This window comes from Eucyclogobius newberryi, unplaced genomic scaffold, assembly GCF_026437365.1.
Source record: "Eucyclogobius newberryi isolate DKJ021-1_F unplaced genomic scaffold, fEucNew1.0.hap1 SCAF_5, whole genome shotgun sequence".
In the NCBI taxonomy this organism is placed as follows: Eukaryota; Metazoa; Chordata; class Actinopteri; order Gobiiformes; family Gobiidae; genus Eucyclogobius; species Eucyclogobius newberryi.
The window spans coordinates 35,464,192-35,480,393 of NW_027316167.1; the positions used below are offsets into that span (position 1 = coordinate 35,464,192).

A 16,202-nucleotide genomic window follows, 5' to 3' on the forward strand; every position below is an offset into this window, starting at 1 on the left:
AAGGACCTCACAGTGATATTCACTATCCAACGACTTGACATTTATAGCAGTTGCATTTATATAAAGAATCTCTACATAATCCATCAGTGGAGTAAAAGTGGCCGATACCAGATGTTTAAAAGCTTCAAGGGGAAAACAGGATTTATTAGGAGAAAAGAACCAAGATTTACCTTCAATTCATGAGTTGATTTCTAGAATGAAACTGTTTTTTTTTTATTTGAGTTAAACTCCCTGAGAGGTCTTAATAAGGGGAGACCCCGTCCTGTCTTATAGTTTTAGTATCAATAAGTATATACTTTTGACAACCCTGGTTTAAGGTGATTTGAGTAAGAAATGCTCAAAATGAGTCCGTGATGATTTATGGAGTTAAAAAACAGCTCAAGAGACCTCCAGATCTCATTTGGCACCACAAATCTGGGACAGTAGAAAATGTGTGATTTTTGAGGCTCAGAGCTAAAGGAACTCGTGAACAGGATCACGAACATTAATGAAGTTGAATACAACTGCAGATTGTGATGTCATCAAAAATCAATAATAAAACCTGTTTAAAAGAGATGAAATTATTGCATCATTTAATCTATATTGTGTTGATAAATATTTCATCTGATATTGGATTTAAAAAAATTCTGAAATTTAAAACAGATAATCATAAATATTTGGGTCACAACTGAAATGACATCATAAAAACATAAGTCAAGTCGTTACTTCACATCACACGCCCAGGTTGAGCTTTTCCCCCGGCAGCAGTTTCTCTTTCGCCAAATCCTGCGCCTCCTTCGGTGGCGCCTTCTTCATCTCAAGGCTTTTGACCCACGTGTACGCCGACGAGCCGCCCAGCACCATCAGGTTACTCGTCCACCACAGGAGGCTTTTGCTGGAGGCGTTGTACACGACCGCGATTACCGTCTGCGCGCACGCCTTTGCCGTGCCCGAGACATTGTGCGTGAGCGGGCTTGTGTACTTGATCTGCAGGCCCGTCACGTACCCGATGGCGAAGCCGAACCCGCCACCGACTGTCATCATGGCCCAGAACGCCGGGTCGCTGAGGCGGCTGAAGCTGGTGACGCGCGGCAGCTCCCCGAACACCACGATGAGCGGCACGAAAAGGACGCAGGCGTTGATGTTGTTGTAGTACGAGAGCTTCCAGATGTTGCCATCCACCGCAGGCAAGACTTTCTTGGTGTAGATGGCGTTGAGGGAGACGCAGGCGCTGGCCAGGACGCCGTACGCGACGCCGGTCCAGGAGAGCGAGCCGGCCACGCCCTCCTGGTCGATGCCCAGCCAGAATCCACCTGCCAAGAACAAACAGGTTAAATGTTTAAGTTAAATGTGACAAAAACAGCCAGATAAAAAAAAGGTATTCACATCTAGGTCTATTTTGTTAGCAACTGCTAAGGGGTGTGGTCTGACGTGGACAATCACACCACAATTTTATGTTGTATCTCTATAAGATCCACAAACAACTCAGAGTGGCACAATTCAACATCAGAAATCAACATATGAATTTACTTTCAGAGAAGTCTAAATATCATAACAATATTTAATGATTAAAAACAGGACAAAAAACATTAAAACCCAGACAACGCAAACAGTGTTCACCAGAAACCTGACTCGACTAGTGCAAAGCAGACCTAAGACAAGACCAGGGTTAAACCAATACTAACATTTAACCATTTCATGAGAATTGTGTGGTCCTCTGACCGTCTTTTATCATTTTGTATATTTTATATTTTTATACTATATTGTTAATGTAATTGTCTATTATTTGGTTTGTACATATTTATGTATTTATTATTTTTTACATATTTTACCAGTGCTTGTTTTGTACTCTGTGCAGCACTTTGGAGACTTTGTGTTGGTCAGATGTGCTATACAAATAAAGTGGGATTGGATAGGTTCTCTAGTTTAGTAGTGTAAATTATCCAAAGGGGTTGTGTTATAAATCTTTTTTATGCAAATTTGGATATGTCATATCAAAGTTTGTAAGCAAACCGATGAAAAAGAGAACATATTTTGACCATAGCTGTCAGCGTTAAATCCTCCATCACCCTCAGACCATGTCAAAATAAAACTGCTTCTGTATCTGGAAAACATAGATGCCTTTATTTTGCAAGTGTCACAGGAAGTGTTTGGTTGCTGTTATCGGAACTTTCACAAATAGCAGAGGAATTTCAGTCTAGAGAACCATGGCTTTGAACCGGCAACCCGTACATAATACAGATATAATGTAATGCACTTTATAGAGTGAAAATATTTTTTGACTTTCCATATAGATCTGACAAGTCTGACAGGATTTGTATAGGTCACTGGTCTCAAAAACACAGATCGCGGGCCACATCCGGGCCGCGAGACGATTTGGACCGGCCCGTACATCTATCTCTTAAAGCCCACCGCAACTATAGGAATTCTCCGAACAGACTGAGTCTTCAGTTTCATGGCTTACATGTAATGACACACTCTACCCATTAGTTCAACGTGAGATTCAACCCCCTCTTGTTGTATAGAGTTCTCAGTCAGGGTGCACACCACACACAACGTACAATTGAAAACCAAGATTATGAAGCTAAACGTTCTGGGATGCTTGTTTGTGTTCTATTTTATACATATACATGTACAATAAACACATTCATAGGCGGAAATCCAGGGGGGTCCCCCATAACTTTAAAGCAGACCTTCTGGAGTGCGTCACTACCGCGGTGCTCTGCGCTTCTTTGTGACAGCTCCGCCGTGACCCGAGAGCCCTGGTTCATCTGAAAAACTGCTCTGTCAAAGCAGGACCGTGTGATGCTGGAAATAACAGCTTCATTGATGATTTGGTGTAAATGTAACAAGCTCGACAACGAAGAACTTTACGCGCCGTGGCCCCGGAGGACAGCGTGTTTCCGGGCTTCGTCGTTGATTGAAAGATCTGCGCGAGTCCACGGTACGTGCGTGATGTGCGTGTTGTCCCACGTATCGGGTTATTAAAGATGGACCGCGGTCTCATCCCGGGACATGTGTACTTCCGTTTTAGGCGCATCTTAATAAATAAGCTCATTTCTCGTTGAATATGTTACAGATGGTAATAGTTATAATAGTCCTGCTTTAGTCCTGCTCTGCTCCCGTTTTAGTCCTGTTTTAGTCCTGCTTTAGACCTGCTTTAGTCCTGCTTTAGTCCTGCTTCAGTCCTGCTTTAGTCCTGCTCTGCTCCTGCTTTAGTCCTGCTTTAGTCCTGCTTCAGTCCTGCTTTAGTCCTGCTTTAGTCCTGCTCTGCTCCTGTTTTAGACCTGCTTTAGACCTGTTTTAGTCCTGCTCTGCTCCTGTTTTTAGACCTGCTTTAGTCCTGCTTTAGTCCTGCTTCAGTCCTGCTTCAGTCCTGCTTTAGTCCTGCTCTGCTCCTGTTTTAGACCTGCTTTAGACCTGTTTTAGTCCTGCTCTGCTCCTGTTTTTAGACCTGCTTTAGTCCTGCTTTAGTCCTGCTTCAGTCCTGCTTTAGTCCTGCTCTGCTCCTGTTTTAGACCTGCTTTAGACCTGCTTTAGTCCTGCTCTGCTCCTGTTTTAGTATCGCTTTAGTCCTGTTTTAGACCTGTTTTAGTCCTGCTCTGCTCCTGTTTTAGTCCTGCTTCAGTCCTGCTTTAGTCCTGCTCTGCTCCTGTTTTAGACCTGCTTTAGACCTGCTTTAGTCCTGCTCTGCTCCTGTTTTAGTATCGCTTTAGTCCTGTTTTAGACCTGTTTTAGTCCTGCTCTGCTCCTGTTTTAGTCCTGCTTTAGTCCTGCTTTAGTCCTGCTTTAGTCCTGCTTTAGTCCTGCTTTAGTCCTGCTTTAGTCCTGCTTTAGTCCTGCTTTAGTCCTGCTTTAGTCCTGCTTTAGTCCCGCTTTAGTCCCGCTTTAGTCCCGCTTTAGTCCCGCTTTAGTCCTGCTTTATCTTTATAGTTTATCCATGTTTTTCTGGTAGATATGGTTTGTTTAGTCTTGGTTTAAACCTGGTCTTGTCTTAGGTCTGCTTCGCACTGGTCGAGTCAGGTTTCTGGTACACTGGGTTTGCATTGCTTGGGTTTTAATGCTTTTGTCCTGTTTTGAATCATTTAATATTGCTATGATATTTTGACCTCTCTGAAAGTAAAGTCATATGTTGATTTCTGATGTTGAATTGTGCCATTGTGAGTGGTTTGTGGATCTTAGAGAGAAAAAGCATAACATTGTTGTGTAATTTTGCAGTCCGGCCCCCGGACCTTAGCCCCCCCAAAAATCTGGCCCCCTGGAAACTATTGGAGACCCCTGGTCAATGTTCTCTCTAATTTTTCACGTGTCTGGGCAAACACACAAGCTCTCTGGGCACACTGAGGACCACTGTGAGCAACATCAGATGTGCCCCCTGTGGCCACACACCAGTATCACACGGCCTGTTCAAAACCATGGATCATTGCAAGTTACATTAAAATAATCAAATTACAGCAGCAATTTTCACTAGTTTACTTTTATTACAAGAAATTAGGCCCACTTAAAATGAAAAATACACAGATTCTGTCGTTCATGAGATGTATAGTAGTTATATGTGAGAGTCCTGCTTTGGCCTGGCTGTGGTCCAGTGGCACAAGCCATTCCATCCTAAAAGAACCGCATTTCTTTTTTGGCAGTGTCTACAGAGCCGCGGCGCGCGGCCGAAACTGCATGTTTTTTTTGTGCCGCGGCTCCTGAAACTGCTGCGCTTTTTGACCGCGCCGGGTTAGGGTTACGGTTAGGGTTAGCCATGAGGCTATATGGCCATGCCGCGGCTCCTGAAACTGCTGGGTTATCTGACCACTTTGGCTTGGTGAGTGGATGTGTCCCTGGCGCTGCCCGTTCGTTTCGCCATGATAAGGGGTTGCAGACCCCTAGTATAATGAAGTAGCAGAAGTAGCCGTTTTAAACATGTTTTCATAAATCTCCAAAAAAGGACAATCCACAAAATGTACAACATGAACGTTTGCTCTGCCCCAGTTTCTCGCTACAATATGCTGAGATCTGATCTGAAACACGGGGCCGAGGCGTTTCATTTGGAGTTACTTAGGTTCCGTCACTGAAACCAGCTGAAAACAGAGCCGCGTGAACTTAAACGAGGCTCCTCTTACACTGGAAAAGATGACTTACAAGTGAGCTGAACACACGGAGCAGGGCTAGAGGGTAATCATAGAAACAGGACACCACAAACAAAAAACTATGATCAAAATGAAGTTAGATAAGATATGTCTTTTTCTGCCCACACAATGGGGAAATTTCGATGTTGTAAGGCAAGTAGATACCGAAGAAAAGAACAGATAACAAGGAAGTTTAAAAAAAACACACTCTTAATAGAAAAACTCTTATAAACAAAACTATGGACAGAATCTCTCATATTCTTAATAAGGAAAAGAGAAAAGAAAAAAATGAAAAATAAAAAGATAAAAGAAAATAAACTGAAGAAATGACATGGACCTGACGAAAATCCTGTTTTGGACGGATCTTATGAAACTACTTTAATATTGTGTTAAAAATGCAAAATAATTTGTTTTGTATTTTTTTAAAAGCCGTAAATATCTACAAAACCAAAAGCCTTTTCACTTGGTCTCCATAGAGATAGTCTCTAAAGTCTAATACTTTTAACAACTTTCATTCATATCTTGATTTAAATGATGGCACGGATTTTTCCTATTGCATGAAAATGGAGCATAAATGAGGCTTTTATATTATGTCAAATCTAGGTGAAGTTGTAGTCATCTGGACTCAGTTTTAGAAAAAACACAACGTTTCGACTCTCATCCAAGAGTCATTGTCAATCTGCGAATTTAGACCGGGAGCACAGATATTTTTTCTATTTTGTGGTAAGCCCTGCCCACCGGGCGGGCCCTCCTGAAGTAGAAGAAAAAGTTGTTTGTTTCAAGAGAAAATTACACCTTTGTTTTCTATCAAGCTAGCCTCTTGTTTACTCTCAGTCCTTTAATGGGCTATTAGTCTCCCTTTTGTCCCTGGCTCACTGCCTCTCCTCCCTGTGCAACTGATTAGCATCAGAATGCCCCGGGCGAAGATTGAATCTTAACCCTCCATTCTTGAGAGTGGCTCAAATAGTCTGTGATCCGACCTGCTCATCCCAGAGCCCTGGAAACGAACGGGTCCTGCAGAGATGGCCGAACCCCTTCTCAGCAGAGCGCACAATGCGCTGTAGTCTCTGTTTGTCCCTGGCTGTGGCTCCAGTGTACCACACAGTGATGGAGGTGAGGATGGACTCAATGATGGCCGTGTAGAACTGCACCATCATCTCCGCTGTCAGATTGGCTTTCCTCAGCTGGCGCAGGAAGTACATTTTCTGCTAGGCCTTCCCAGTGAGGGAGCCAATGGTGAGCTCCCACTTGAGGTCCCGGGTGATGGTGGTGCCGAGAAAGCGGAGGGAGTCCACAGTGGAGATGGAGGAGTCTGAGATGGTGAGGGGGGGATGGGGAGCTTTGACTTTCCTGAAGTCCACGATCATCTCCACTGTCTTCTGGGCGTTGAACTCCAGGTTATTACGGCTGCACCAGGACACCAGCCGGTCCACCTCCCTCCTGTAGACAGACATGAGGGTGGTGTCGTCCTCAAATTTAATTTGTTTTACGGAGTCGTGGCTGGAGGTGCAGCAGTACGTATACAGGGAGAAGAGCAGGAGAGAAAGTACACAGCCCTGTGGAGCTCCTCACCCCCTGGACCTCACTGTCTTCAAAAGAGTGATTAGAGGGTTTAAGATGAAGATGCACGGCGCTCTGTGGTCCTGAACTTGCATGTCTTTTGTGCTGATAGAGCCTCTTGTGCCACAAACAGCCACTGCACAAGAGGCTCTGTCAGGACAGAAGAAATTCTCTGTCTTCAGCAGCCAGAGAAAGGAATAAATCCTTTAGCATCTGGCTGCTACGTAGTTTAAATTTCCCAGAATTCCAAAAATACAGTATTACCCCGTTTAGGCCAGATCCTGACAGTAAATTAACACTATGGAATAGTTTGTTTGAATTACATTATAATTCTGGTAAAAACACATATTAAAAAAACAATTCATACCCGTATTAAAAAAAAAAAACGATGTAGAAATGTAGGTGTAAATTTGGATAAATTTGTTATGTAAATTTACACCTACAAGTTATATGTTTTAATGTGATAGTGAAATACTTTTCACCTGTATCAATCCTTAAGTGAGTACTTCTTCCTCCACTGGTAAACATCCTGCTTGGTCGTTATAATAAGCGTAAGTAAAGACCATCTCACCCAAAATGACCCCGCAGCTGATGAGCGCCGGGAGCGACGTGCCCTGCCGGAGCACCACGTACGACAGCAACACGTTAAACACCGTGCTCAAGGACCGGCTCACGGTGTAGAAGGCCACGCCAACGTGCTGCAGGCACAGGTTATTGAACGTGATCATCGCGATGAATACCACGGACAGCGGCAGCACCTCCCGGGACGTCTTGAGGTCGAACCGGAGCGACGGGAACTCCTCGGTGACGCGAGGACAGAGCGCGGAGAGCAGCGGCACGGCCCAGCACAGCGTCACGGTCACGGCGCACTGGAAGAACGTGACGAACAGCGGCGCGTCCAGCTCACGATTGTCCAGAAGGAAGTCGTTGAGGAAGACCATCGTGATCGAGATGAACCAGTAAAGCGCGACCACGGCGGCGATCCTGACCGCGCGGAGCAGGAACGTGTCCGCTCGTCCGCCCGCGTCCGCCGCCTCGGAGTCGGACAGCGCCATTCTGAGGATCCCGGAGCGCTTCAGCTGAGCCCTGTTCATGGCGACACGGAGACGCGAGCATTAGGAGGGTTTTGGGGAGGACCGAGGCCGATGCGAGCCGCTGATCGTGCGGAGCTAATGATAATATAATAGATCCATGGAGCTAACGTGACTCCGGGCGCACTTCCGCAAACGAGCACACAACAACAACAACAATAGCGTCACTTCCGGTCTGCCTGCCTTCAGAGTAAGACGTCGACCATGCTATTTTCTATTTTATTTCAATAGCTTCTAAGTCAGGTGACCTAGTAAGTCAAACCCATGGATGTATTATGGTCAAACCCCAAGTTAGTCTCCAGGCATCACTAAACCTTTTTACTTTTTCTAAAAATACAATAATAACTTGTATTTGACTTTCTAAGTTACCTGACTTAGGGGCTACTGAGAAAAATCCTTAATTTTTGAAGAAAATTATTCATAAACAACCTACAAAAGGTTACATTTAAAAATTAAAAAGTGATACATGGAGACAAAAACTATTAAAATAACTTAGCGATGACTTTCTAGGTCACCTGAGTTAGGAGCTATTGAAAAAAATCCTTGATTTTTGACGATAAATATTCATAAACGACCTATAAAGGTTTAAATTGAAAAACTACAAGGTGTGCGAGATATCTGGAGACTAAAGGTACTATAATAACTTAGCTTTGACTTCTGAATCGCCTGATTTAGAAGCTATTGAAAAAAAAATGTAATAAGTTTTAAAGGAAAATTATGAATTAAAATCATATAAAGGGTTAAATTGAAAAACCAAAAAAACATAAAAGGTGACTAGCAATTTGGATTCACGCTTAACTGAATAACATTTTGTATTCTCTTTATTTTTAAAGAGAATAAAAACACATATAAATTGAATGAGATATACTGCGTCCATCCACAGAAGGAAAATAAAACCTATATACAATACACACATCTAAACCATGGCACACGGTGGATATGGTAGTACTAAAACGTACCACTAGATGAAGACAGAGAAAGGAGGAGGAAGAGGAAAAGAGAGAGAGAAAGAGAGAGAGAGCGAGAGAGAGAGAGAGAGAGAGAGAGAGAAAGAGAGCCTCGAGCATGGATCTATTATGGCCTCGAGAGGAGTTTGAGTAAAACGTCTCAAAGGTGCACTGCCCATTCAAAACAACTGAGGACTGTTATCTTGGAGCTACTTTGAAGGCCACCATATTTCCAGAAGTTAATCTCCCATTCAATTGTCCTAGACTTTCATTTAAAAAAAATCACACACACACCATAAACACACACACACACACACACCATAAACATAAACACACACACCATAAACACACACACACACACACACACCATAAACACACACACACACTCACCATAAACACACACACATACCCACACCATAAACACACCATAAACACATACACACACCATAAACACACCATAAACACACACACACCATAAACATAAACACACACACCATAATCATAAACACACACACCATAATCATAAACACACACACACACCATAATCATAATCATAATCACACACACACACCATAAACACAACACACACACACACACCATAAACACACACACACACACCATAAACACAACACACACACACCATAACACACACACACACCATAAACCCACACACACCATAAACACACACCATAAACACACACACACCATAAACACACCATAAACACACACACACACACCATAAACACACACACACACACCATAAACACACCATAAACACACACCATAAACACACACACACCATAAACACACCATAAACACACACACACACACCATAAACACACACACACACACCATAAACACACCATAAACACACACACACACACACACCATAAACACACCATAAACACACACACACACACACACACACACACCATAAACACACCATAAACACACACACACACCATAAACACACCATAAACACACACACACCATAAACACATAAACACACCATAAACACACACACACACACCATAAACACACACACACCATAAACACACCATAAACACACACACCATAAACACACACACCATAAACACACACACAGGAGATAGAACCTGAATTTCCTGTTTCACCAGATTGTCGGAAAACAGGGAAAATCATTCAAATTCATTTAAACTCATCCAGACACCATAAAGGTTAAAAATATATATATATATTACAAGATATACAGTATTAACTGTTAACATTTGACTTCCATTAACACACGTAATGAGACCATTTCAAGTCAGTCACCTGCTGGTTTCATAAACTATTGTTTGTCTATGTTATAAATTCATCTATTTTTCGTGTTATTCAATTGCAGGTGTTTCTATGTGGTTTGGTTTGGTTTGGTTTGGTGGAGTTACCCGCTTGTCTTCATGGAGATTATCAAGTTTTATGACAGACAAAACAACTAGATCTCTGTGGAGTAGCGAAAGTTTCCACCTACAACTGCATAAATCTCCTTTAAAGGAATTCCAGCCATGGTTTTGTTGAATGGAAACACATATACACCTCTGTAACTTTTCCAGTTCAGTTATTGCTTTTTGGCATTAAACGTGGGCCATTTATTTGCATCTACTATATTTCATTACAGACATTTTTTACTGGAGGAAATAAAACTGCTGGTTTGTTTCCATGACGATCTTATCCCTCTGTTTCTCTCCGTACAGGTAAGCACACAGGTAAATGCATCAAAACATGAATTTAAGTGAAATCAACAGTGCCAGCGAAAGGCTCTAACACTTACTTGTTCTGTCAGAAGAGCTGTCCTCGGCTGCAGAACACACACTTCCTTATCTGCTTCCTTGTATGACGTAATGCCAGAGGCGGGGCTTCAAATAAAGACTTCTCTGAGTACTTGAGTAATATATTGTGCTGTGTAACCTCGTCCCACAGTGGGAAATATTATTTCACGTATGATGTTGTTTGTCTCATTTTGCAGCTACTATAGCAGATTTAGTGTTTTTTTCCTTCCAATTACATTAACTTTGATGGACGGTCCAGATAGTTACAAATTACATGAGAAGTGCCCACAAATGATAGATATTTCACCCCCTTGTGTTGGTACGTGTCACAACATCATAAGCCAAGACTGTTTTGAAAGGGCAGGGCTGGTCTGTCTTTTGTTTGTTGAATGAAGTGCATCCTGGAGACAAAAGAAAAAAGTCCATAACAAACAATATGGTGGACAATCTTGTTTCTATTATCGATTTAACAGATGAGAAATAATAATTTTGATGAAATATGTCGGCAAAAAATATAGCAAATGGAGGGTGCCTTGGATCTTTTTCAAATATGGTTTGTCCTGAATGAAAACATGCTTTTATCAGACGTTGCACATCTGTGATCAGGGTGGAAGTTGTGTCAAACATTCACAAAGGAAAATATGGAAAGATTGTAGAAAAATATATTATGGTCTACAGGTACTTGTGCAATACTCTGACATAATGTCAATCATATTGGTGCAATATTCTGTCCATATAACTGCTGTAAATAAGAGTGTTACTTTTGTTACTTTTTATAAGTAGGTACTTTTTATGAGTTTTTTATAAGAGCTTTTCTAATAAGAGTGTTTTTTAAAAGTTTTCTGTAAGTTATCTGTTCTTTTACGTCTGTACCTACTTTGTGTTGCAACTCTGGAATTTCCCCATTGTGTGGACAAATAAAGGCTTATCTTATCTTTCATCATATTAAAATAGTTTTCCCTCATCGTGTGTTCAGGAGTTTAATGGTTGTTTAATGCACCAACCAAAAGACATATTAAAATGTTTAGGTCATTAAGTATTAAAATAAGTTAATGTATTAACTAATGATGAATGAAAACATTTGTCCATTTGGCCTTTTGTTTTTCAGGTTTAACTAATGACGAGGATATTTTTACCTCAGCTGCTCGAGAGCGAGTGTTACTTTGGTATTAAACGTATAACAACTGAACATTTTCTTTAATGAAATGTATTGAAAGTGAAATTGGATTGAAATAACTGTTTTCATGTTACACATAATTCCAAAACTACCATAAAAAAACAACTGCAATAGGTTTATCGTCACAATGATTATTCTTTCAATAATGTGTGTATTTATAATCAATGTAAACCCATACATTACTAAAAGCACGGGAAAAGAATCATGAAAATATGAAGCGAAATCTTATCATGCAACAGGTAAAGGCTCTCCATTGACCCCTGGTGGTTTAGAACAACATGACACAAAGCAGTTTTGCTCCAGTTTAGCAAAAGCAATCGGTTTTGAAAATGCAGTGTAAATCTGACCCAAAGAGCCGGATTTTCAGTTATTTGTGTCATGAGATTATGAGGGAACGGCACCGTTTGTGTCGGCGGGAAAATGCTTTTGATCGCTTTGATATAAATGAAGGACATTTTTCAATAAGGACAGAAATAATCACAGATCCGTGAATATGACGTCATAAAATAAAAAGTGGGGAAAAGCCACTAAGAGCAGTCGAGTGTCGCCCTGTGCTTCAAAACACCCCTAAGGTTGAAGATCTATGTTTTTACTCTTCTTAGGAACTTCTATAGGATACAATAACAAAGACATCTCATGACCTCTTGGGTTTTGTCAAAGCACTGGAAGGAGAACTGTTAGGACTACGACACAGTCTAAGGAATAAAGTCTGGCGGTAATGCAACACTCGGATGCCAACCGCCATAAAACAACAACAACAACAACAACAACAGCAACAGCAACAACAACAACAACAACAACAACAACAACAACAACAACAACAACAACAACTCTTCTTAGGTCGGCCATAGCTCTCGGCTCTGCCTCTGCCTCGGCCCTGCCTCGGGTCGGCCCTGCCTCGGGTCGGCCCTGCCTCGGGTCGGCCCTGCCCCTGCCTCGGGTCGGCCCTGCCTCGGGTCGGCCCCTGCCTCGGGTCGGCCCTGCCTCGGGTCGGCCCTGCCTCTGCCCTGCCCCTGCCTCGGGTCGGCCCCGCCTCGGGTCGGCCCCGCCTCGGGTCGGCCCCGCTCGGGTCGGCCCCGCCTCGGGTCGGCCGGTGAAGAGGAGCCGAGACGGGCCTAAACTAAACGCTACTACATTTGATGCAGCACAGACTGTGAGGGAGCGGCAAACACCACCACTGTTATCTCATCGTCTTTTTTAGCTTCTGCCTGTCTTTAAACTTACAATATCAGCAAAAAACTAAAATGGCAAATAAATGATAGTAAAACACTAGATAGAACGCTAGATATGCATTTATTTTATTTTCAAACACAATCAGACATACATTACCTTATAGAAAATATATAGCCAAACTGTATTTAAAAAAAGTGAATTATAATGCTCAATATCTCAAAGTGCCTAAGAAGTAAAAAGGACCTTGTAGTAAAGCGTTAACACTATGTCCATTAATATCATTAATACTGTTGGACTGAGTGCCTTGCCAAAAGACACAAAGGCATAATTAAAAGCAGAAGTACTCAAAGGCTTAATTAAAAAGTTAATAACAGTACAAAAAATGTACTCTATGTTCACATTTGTTTAGTCAGTAAATATGTTGCTTAAAGGTGCATGTAACAAAGGTGAATAGGAAAAAAACAAAAGAAGCAGCACAATGTCACAGCCTTGGCTTTGGGTGGAAGGACGGGAGATAAACCGTGCCTCACCAGATCTCCTGGAACGCCTCCTTTGAGTTCAGTTCTCCCATCTGCAGAGAGAAAAAAAATGTTTACATCAGACAACAGAACATTCCGTCTCATTTAAGATAACAGTAATCTGTGATCATAATAAAACACACAGGAGACCTCATGCCTTCATATTATAAAAGCTCTCAGAAAAACTGCTGAAATTAACCAACGTATGTCATAAACGCATCCCATATCCTATGAAAACACTTCCTTTTTATAGAGTTGACAGTGACAGTGGTATTCCTTAATCCTAGTAGCATTTTTGTGGATTACACTGTGTAGAGCAAGTAATGGAGTGATTGGAGTCATTTTTTAACGTGCCAAAACTACAGAAAAAGTAGCGGCCTCCGGATACCCAACTTGGGCGCTTAACAAAGTGAAGATAACCAAAAAGCAGGACATAAAAGACCAAATGGAACAGAACCAAGAAGGAAGGGTGTTTCTATCACTTAAAAATGTAAAGGCTCATCAAAACTCTGTCAAATGCAAAATGTCGAATGGTTCACTTCATTGTCGGCTTGTTTGTGGCCCTCTGCTCTGTATGAGTTTCAAAATGCGGCCCTCGGTGAAAAATGTTTGGACACCGCTGATCTATGCAGTTGAAGGTCAGATCTGTGCATTCTCACTGTGAGCGAGTCCGCTCACAGTGAGAATGCATCATTTTCCACATATTTTTGACTAGCAATTAAATAAATGTAAATTTAATGCCAAAGCAAAGACATCTCCCTGGAGACAAGCAGGAGGGGGACCTCCCAATAAAAGTCACATTGACATTATGGTTTATTTTGTCTTTTTTGTCAATACTTTGCAACGTTAGTTCACGTTTTACAACAAAAAATTATAAGAAAATGAACACTTGGAGCACAAATAACTGCCCCATTGAACAATTGGATTAGTGCTCCCTGGTGGCAGGGGGGCGTTGCACAGCCCAACAACAATCTCTCCAAGTGCGTTTTTGTTAGGAAATATCATTATAATGATATGTTTTACAGATGAACATTTCGAACACTGACTCGAGCTTCTCCAGTTGATGTTGTGGGTCGTGCAGTAGGTGCGTCAGCGTCTCCACGTGGCTCTGCGTCAGATCGTTATCGCACAGGTCCAGATGCCTCAGAGGCGACCCGGGGACGGACTTCAGAGCTGAGGCCAGAGAGGAGCAGCCCGGCCCGGACACGCCACAGCCCTGGAACCTGGAAAACACAAACCTCCTGTCACTGTCACTGCTCATCTCCGAGAAGCTGCTGTGCCTGGAATGTTCCACAGTGTAGCAACCGCACCTCAGAACCTCCAGCCCACAACTCGGATGCAGCAGGAACTGGCTCATGTGCTCCACCCCCAGGTCCTTCATGTTCACGTTATAGTTCAGTCCGAGTTCTTTCATGTGAACGTTCAGAGAAGAGGCCAGAAGTTCACAGCTCCGGTCAGTCAGCTCACAGCCCTTCAGCCTGTAGGAGCACACGACTAATGAGGAGCACACGACTAATGAGGAGCACACGACTAATGAGGAGCACACAACTAGTGAGGAGCACACAACTAGTGAGGAGCACACATCTAGTGAGGAGCACACGACTAGTGAGGAGCACACGACTAGTGAGGAGCACACGACTAGTGAGGAGCACAAGACTAGTGAGGAGCACAAGACTAGTGAGGAGCACACGACTAATGAGGAGCACACGACTAATGAGGAGCACACGACTAATGAGGAGCACACGACTAATGAGGAGCACACGACTAGTGAGGAGCACACGACTAGTGAGGAGCACACGACTAGTGAGGAGCACACGACTAGTGAGGAGCACACGACTAATGAGGAGCACACGACTAATGAGGAGCACACGACTAATGAGGAGCACACGACTAGTGAGGAGCACACGACTAATGAGGAGCACACGACTAATGAGGAGCACACGACTAATGAGGAGCACACGACTAGTGAGGAGCACACGACTAATGAGGAGCACACGACTAATGAGGAGCACACGACTAATGAGGAGCACACGACTAATGAGGAGCACACGACTAATGAGGAGCACACGACTAGTGAGGAGCACAGGACTAATGAGGAGCACACGACTAATGAGGAGCACACGACTAATGAGGAGCACACGACTAATGAGGAGCACACGACTAATGAGGAGCACACGACTAGTGAGGAGCACACGACTAGTGAGGAGCACACGACTAGTGAGGAGCACACGACTAGTGAGGAGCACACAACTAGTGAGGAGCACACATCTAGTGAGGAGCACACGACTAGTGAGGAGCACACGACTAGTGAGGAGCACACGACTAGTGAGGAGCACAAGACTAGTGAGGAGCACAAGACTAGTGAGGAGCACACGACTAATGAGGAGCACACGACTAATGAGGAGCACACGACTAATGAGGAGCACACGACTAATGAGGAGCACACGACTAGTGAGGAGCACACGACTAGTGAGGAGCACACGACTAGTGAGGAGCACACGACTAATGAGGAGCACACGACTAATGAGGAGCACACGACTAATGAGGAGCACACGACTAGTGAGGAGCACACGACTAATGAGGAGCACACGACTAATGAGGAGCACACGACTAATGAGGAGCACACGACTAGTGAGGAGCACACGACTAATGAGGAGCACACGACTAATGAGGAGCACACGACTAATGAGGAGCACACGACTAGTGAGGAGCACAGGACTAATGAGGAGCACACGACTAATGAGGAGCACACGACTAATGAGGAGCACACGACTAATGAGGAGCACACGACTAATGAGGAGCACACGACTAGTGAGGAGCACACGACTAGTGAGGAGCACACGACTAGTGAGG

At 43.2% G+C, this 16,202-nt stretch overlaps 3 protein-coding genes across 4 annotated transcripts in view; all 3 read right to left on the reverse strand.

Moving 5' to 3' along the window:
• Nucleotides 1–7,819, reverse strand: slc35c1 (solute carrier family 35 member C1). Its single transcript, XM_072465348.1, has 2 exons — nucleotides 7,228–7,819; nucleotides 1–1,292 (listed from the first exon to the last, which is right to left on the reverse strand). The coding sequence occupies exons 1-2, from the start codon at nucleotides 7,748–7,750 to the stop codon at nucleotides 712–714; spliced, it is 1,104 nt and encodes a 367-aa protein (XP_072321449.1). The 5' UTR covers nucleotides 7,751–7,819; the 3' UTR covers nucleotides 1–711.
• A 5,224-nt stretch (nucleotides 7,820–13,043) lies between these two features.
• The window catches only part of LOC140381269 (NACHT, LRR and PYD domains-containing protein 12-like), an 18,633-nt gene continuing 15,474 nt past the window's right edge, over nucleotides 13,044–16,202 (reverse strand). Inside the window, exons 11-13 of one of the 2 annotated variants that reach the window (XM_072465299.1) lie at nucleotides 14,660–14,827; nucleotides 14,396–14,572; nucleotides 13,044–13,402 (exon numbers count right to left, since the gene is read on the reverse strand). In XM_072465299.1, coding sequence (XP_072321400.1) covers nucleotides 13,390–13,402; nucleotides 14,396–14,572; nucleotides 14,660–14,827 — 358 coding nt within the window. In that variant the 3' untranslated portion in view covers nucleotides 13,044–13,389. The remainder of the gene's footprint in view (nucleotides 13,403–14,395; nucleotides 14,573–14,659; nucleotides 14,828–16,202) is intronic. The other variant, XM_072465300.1, reaches the window with a different exon arrangement.
• LOC140381516 (uncharacterized) lies at nucleotides 15,240–15,907 on the reverse strand (the record flags this gene model as incomplete). The annotated part of the gene is made up of 2 exons (XM_072465584.1): nucleotides 15,240–15,257; nucleotides 15,308–15,907. Coding segments are annotated over 2 exons (618 nt in total), but the record flags the coding sequence as incomplete, so codon positions are not given.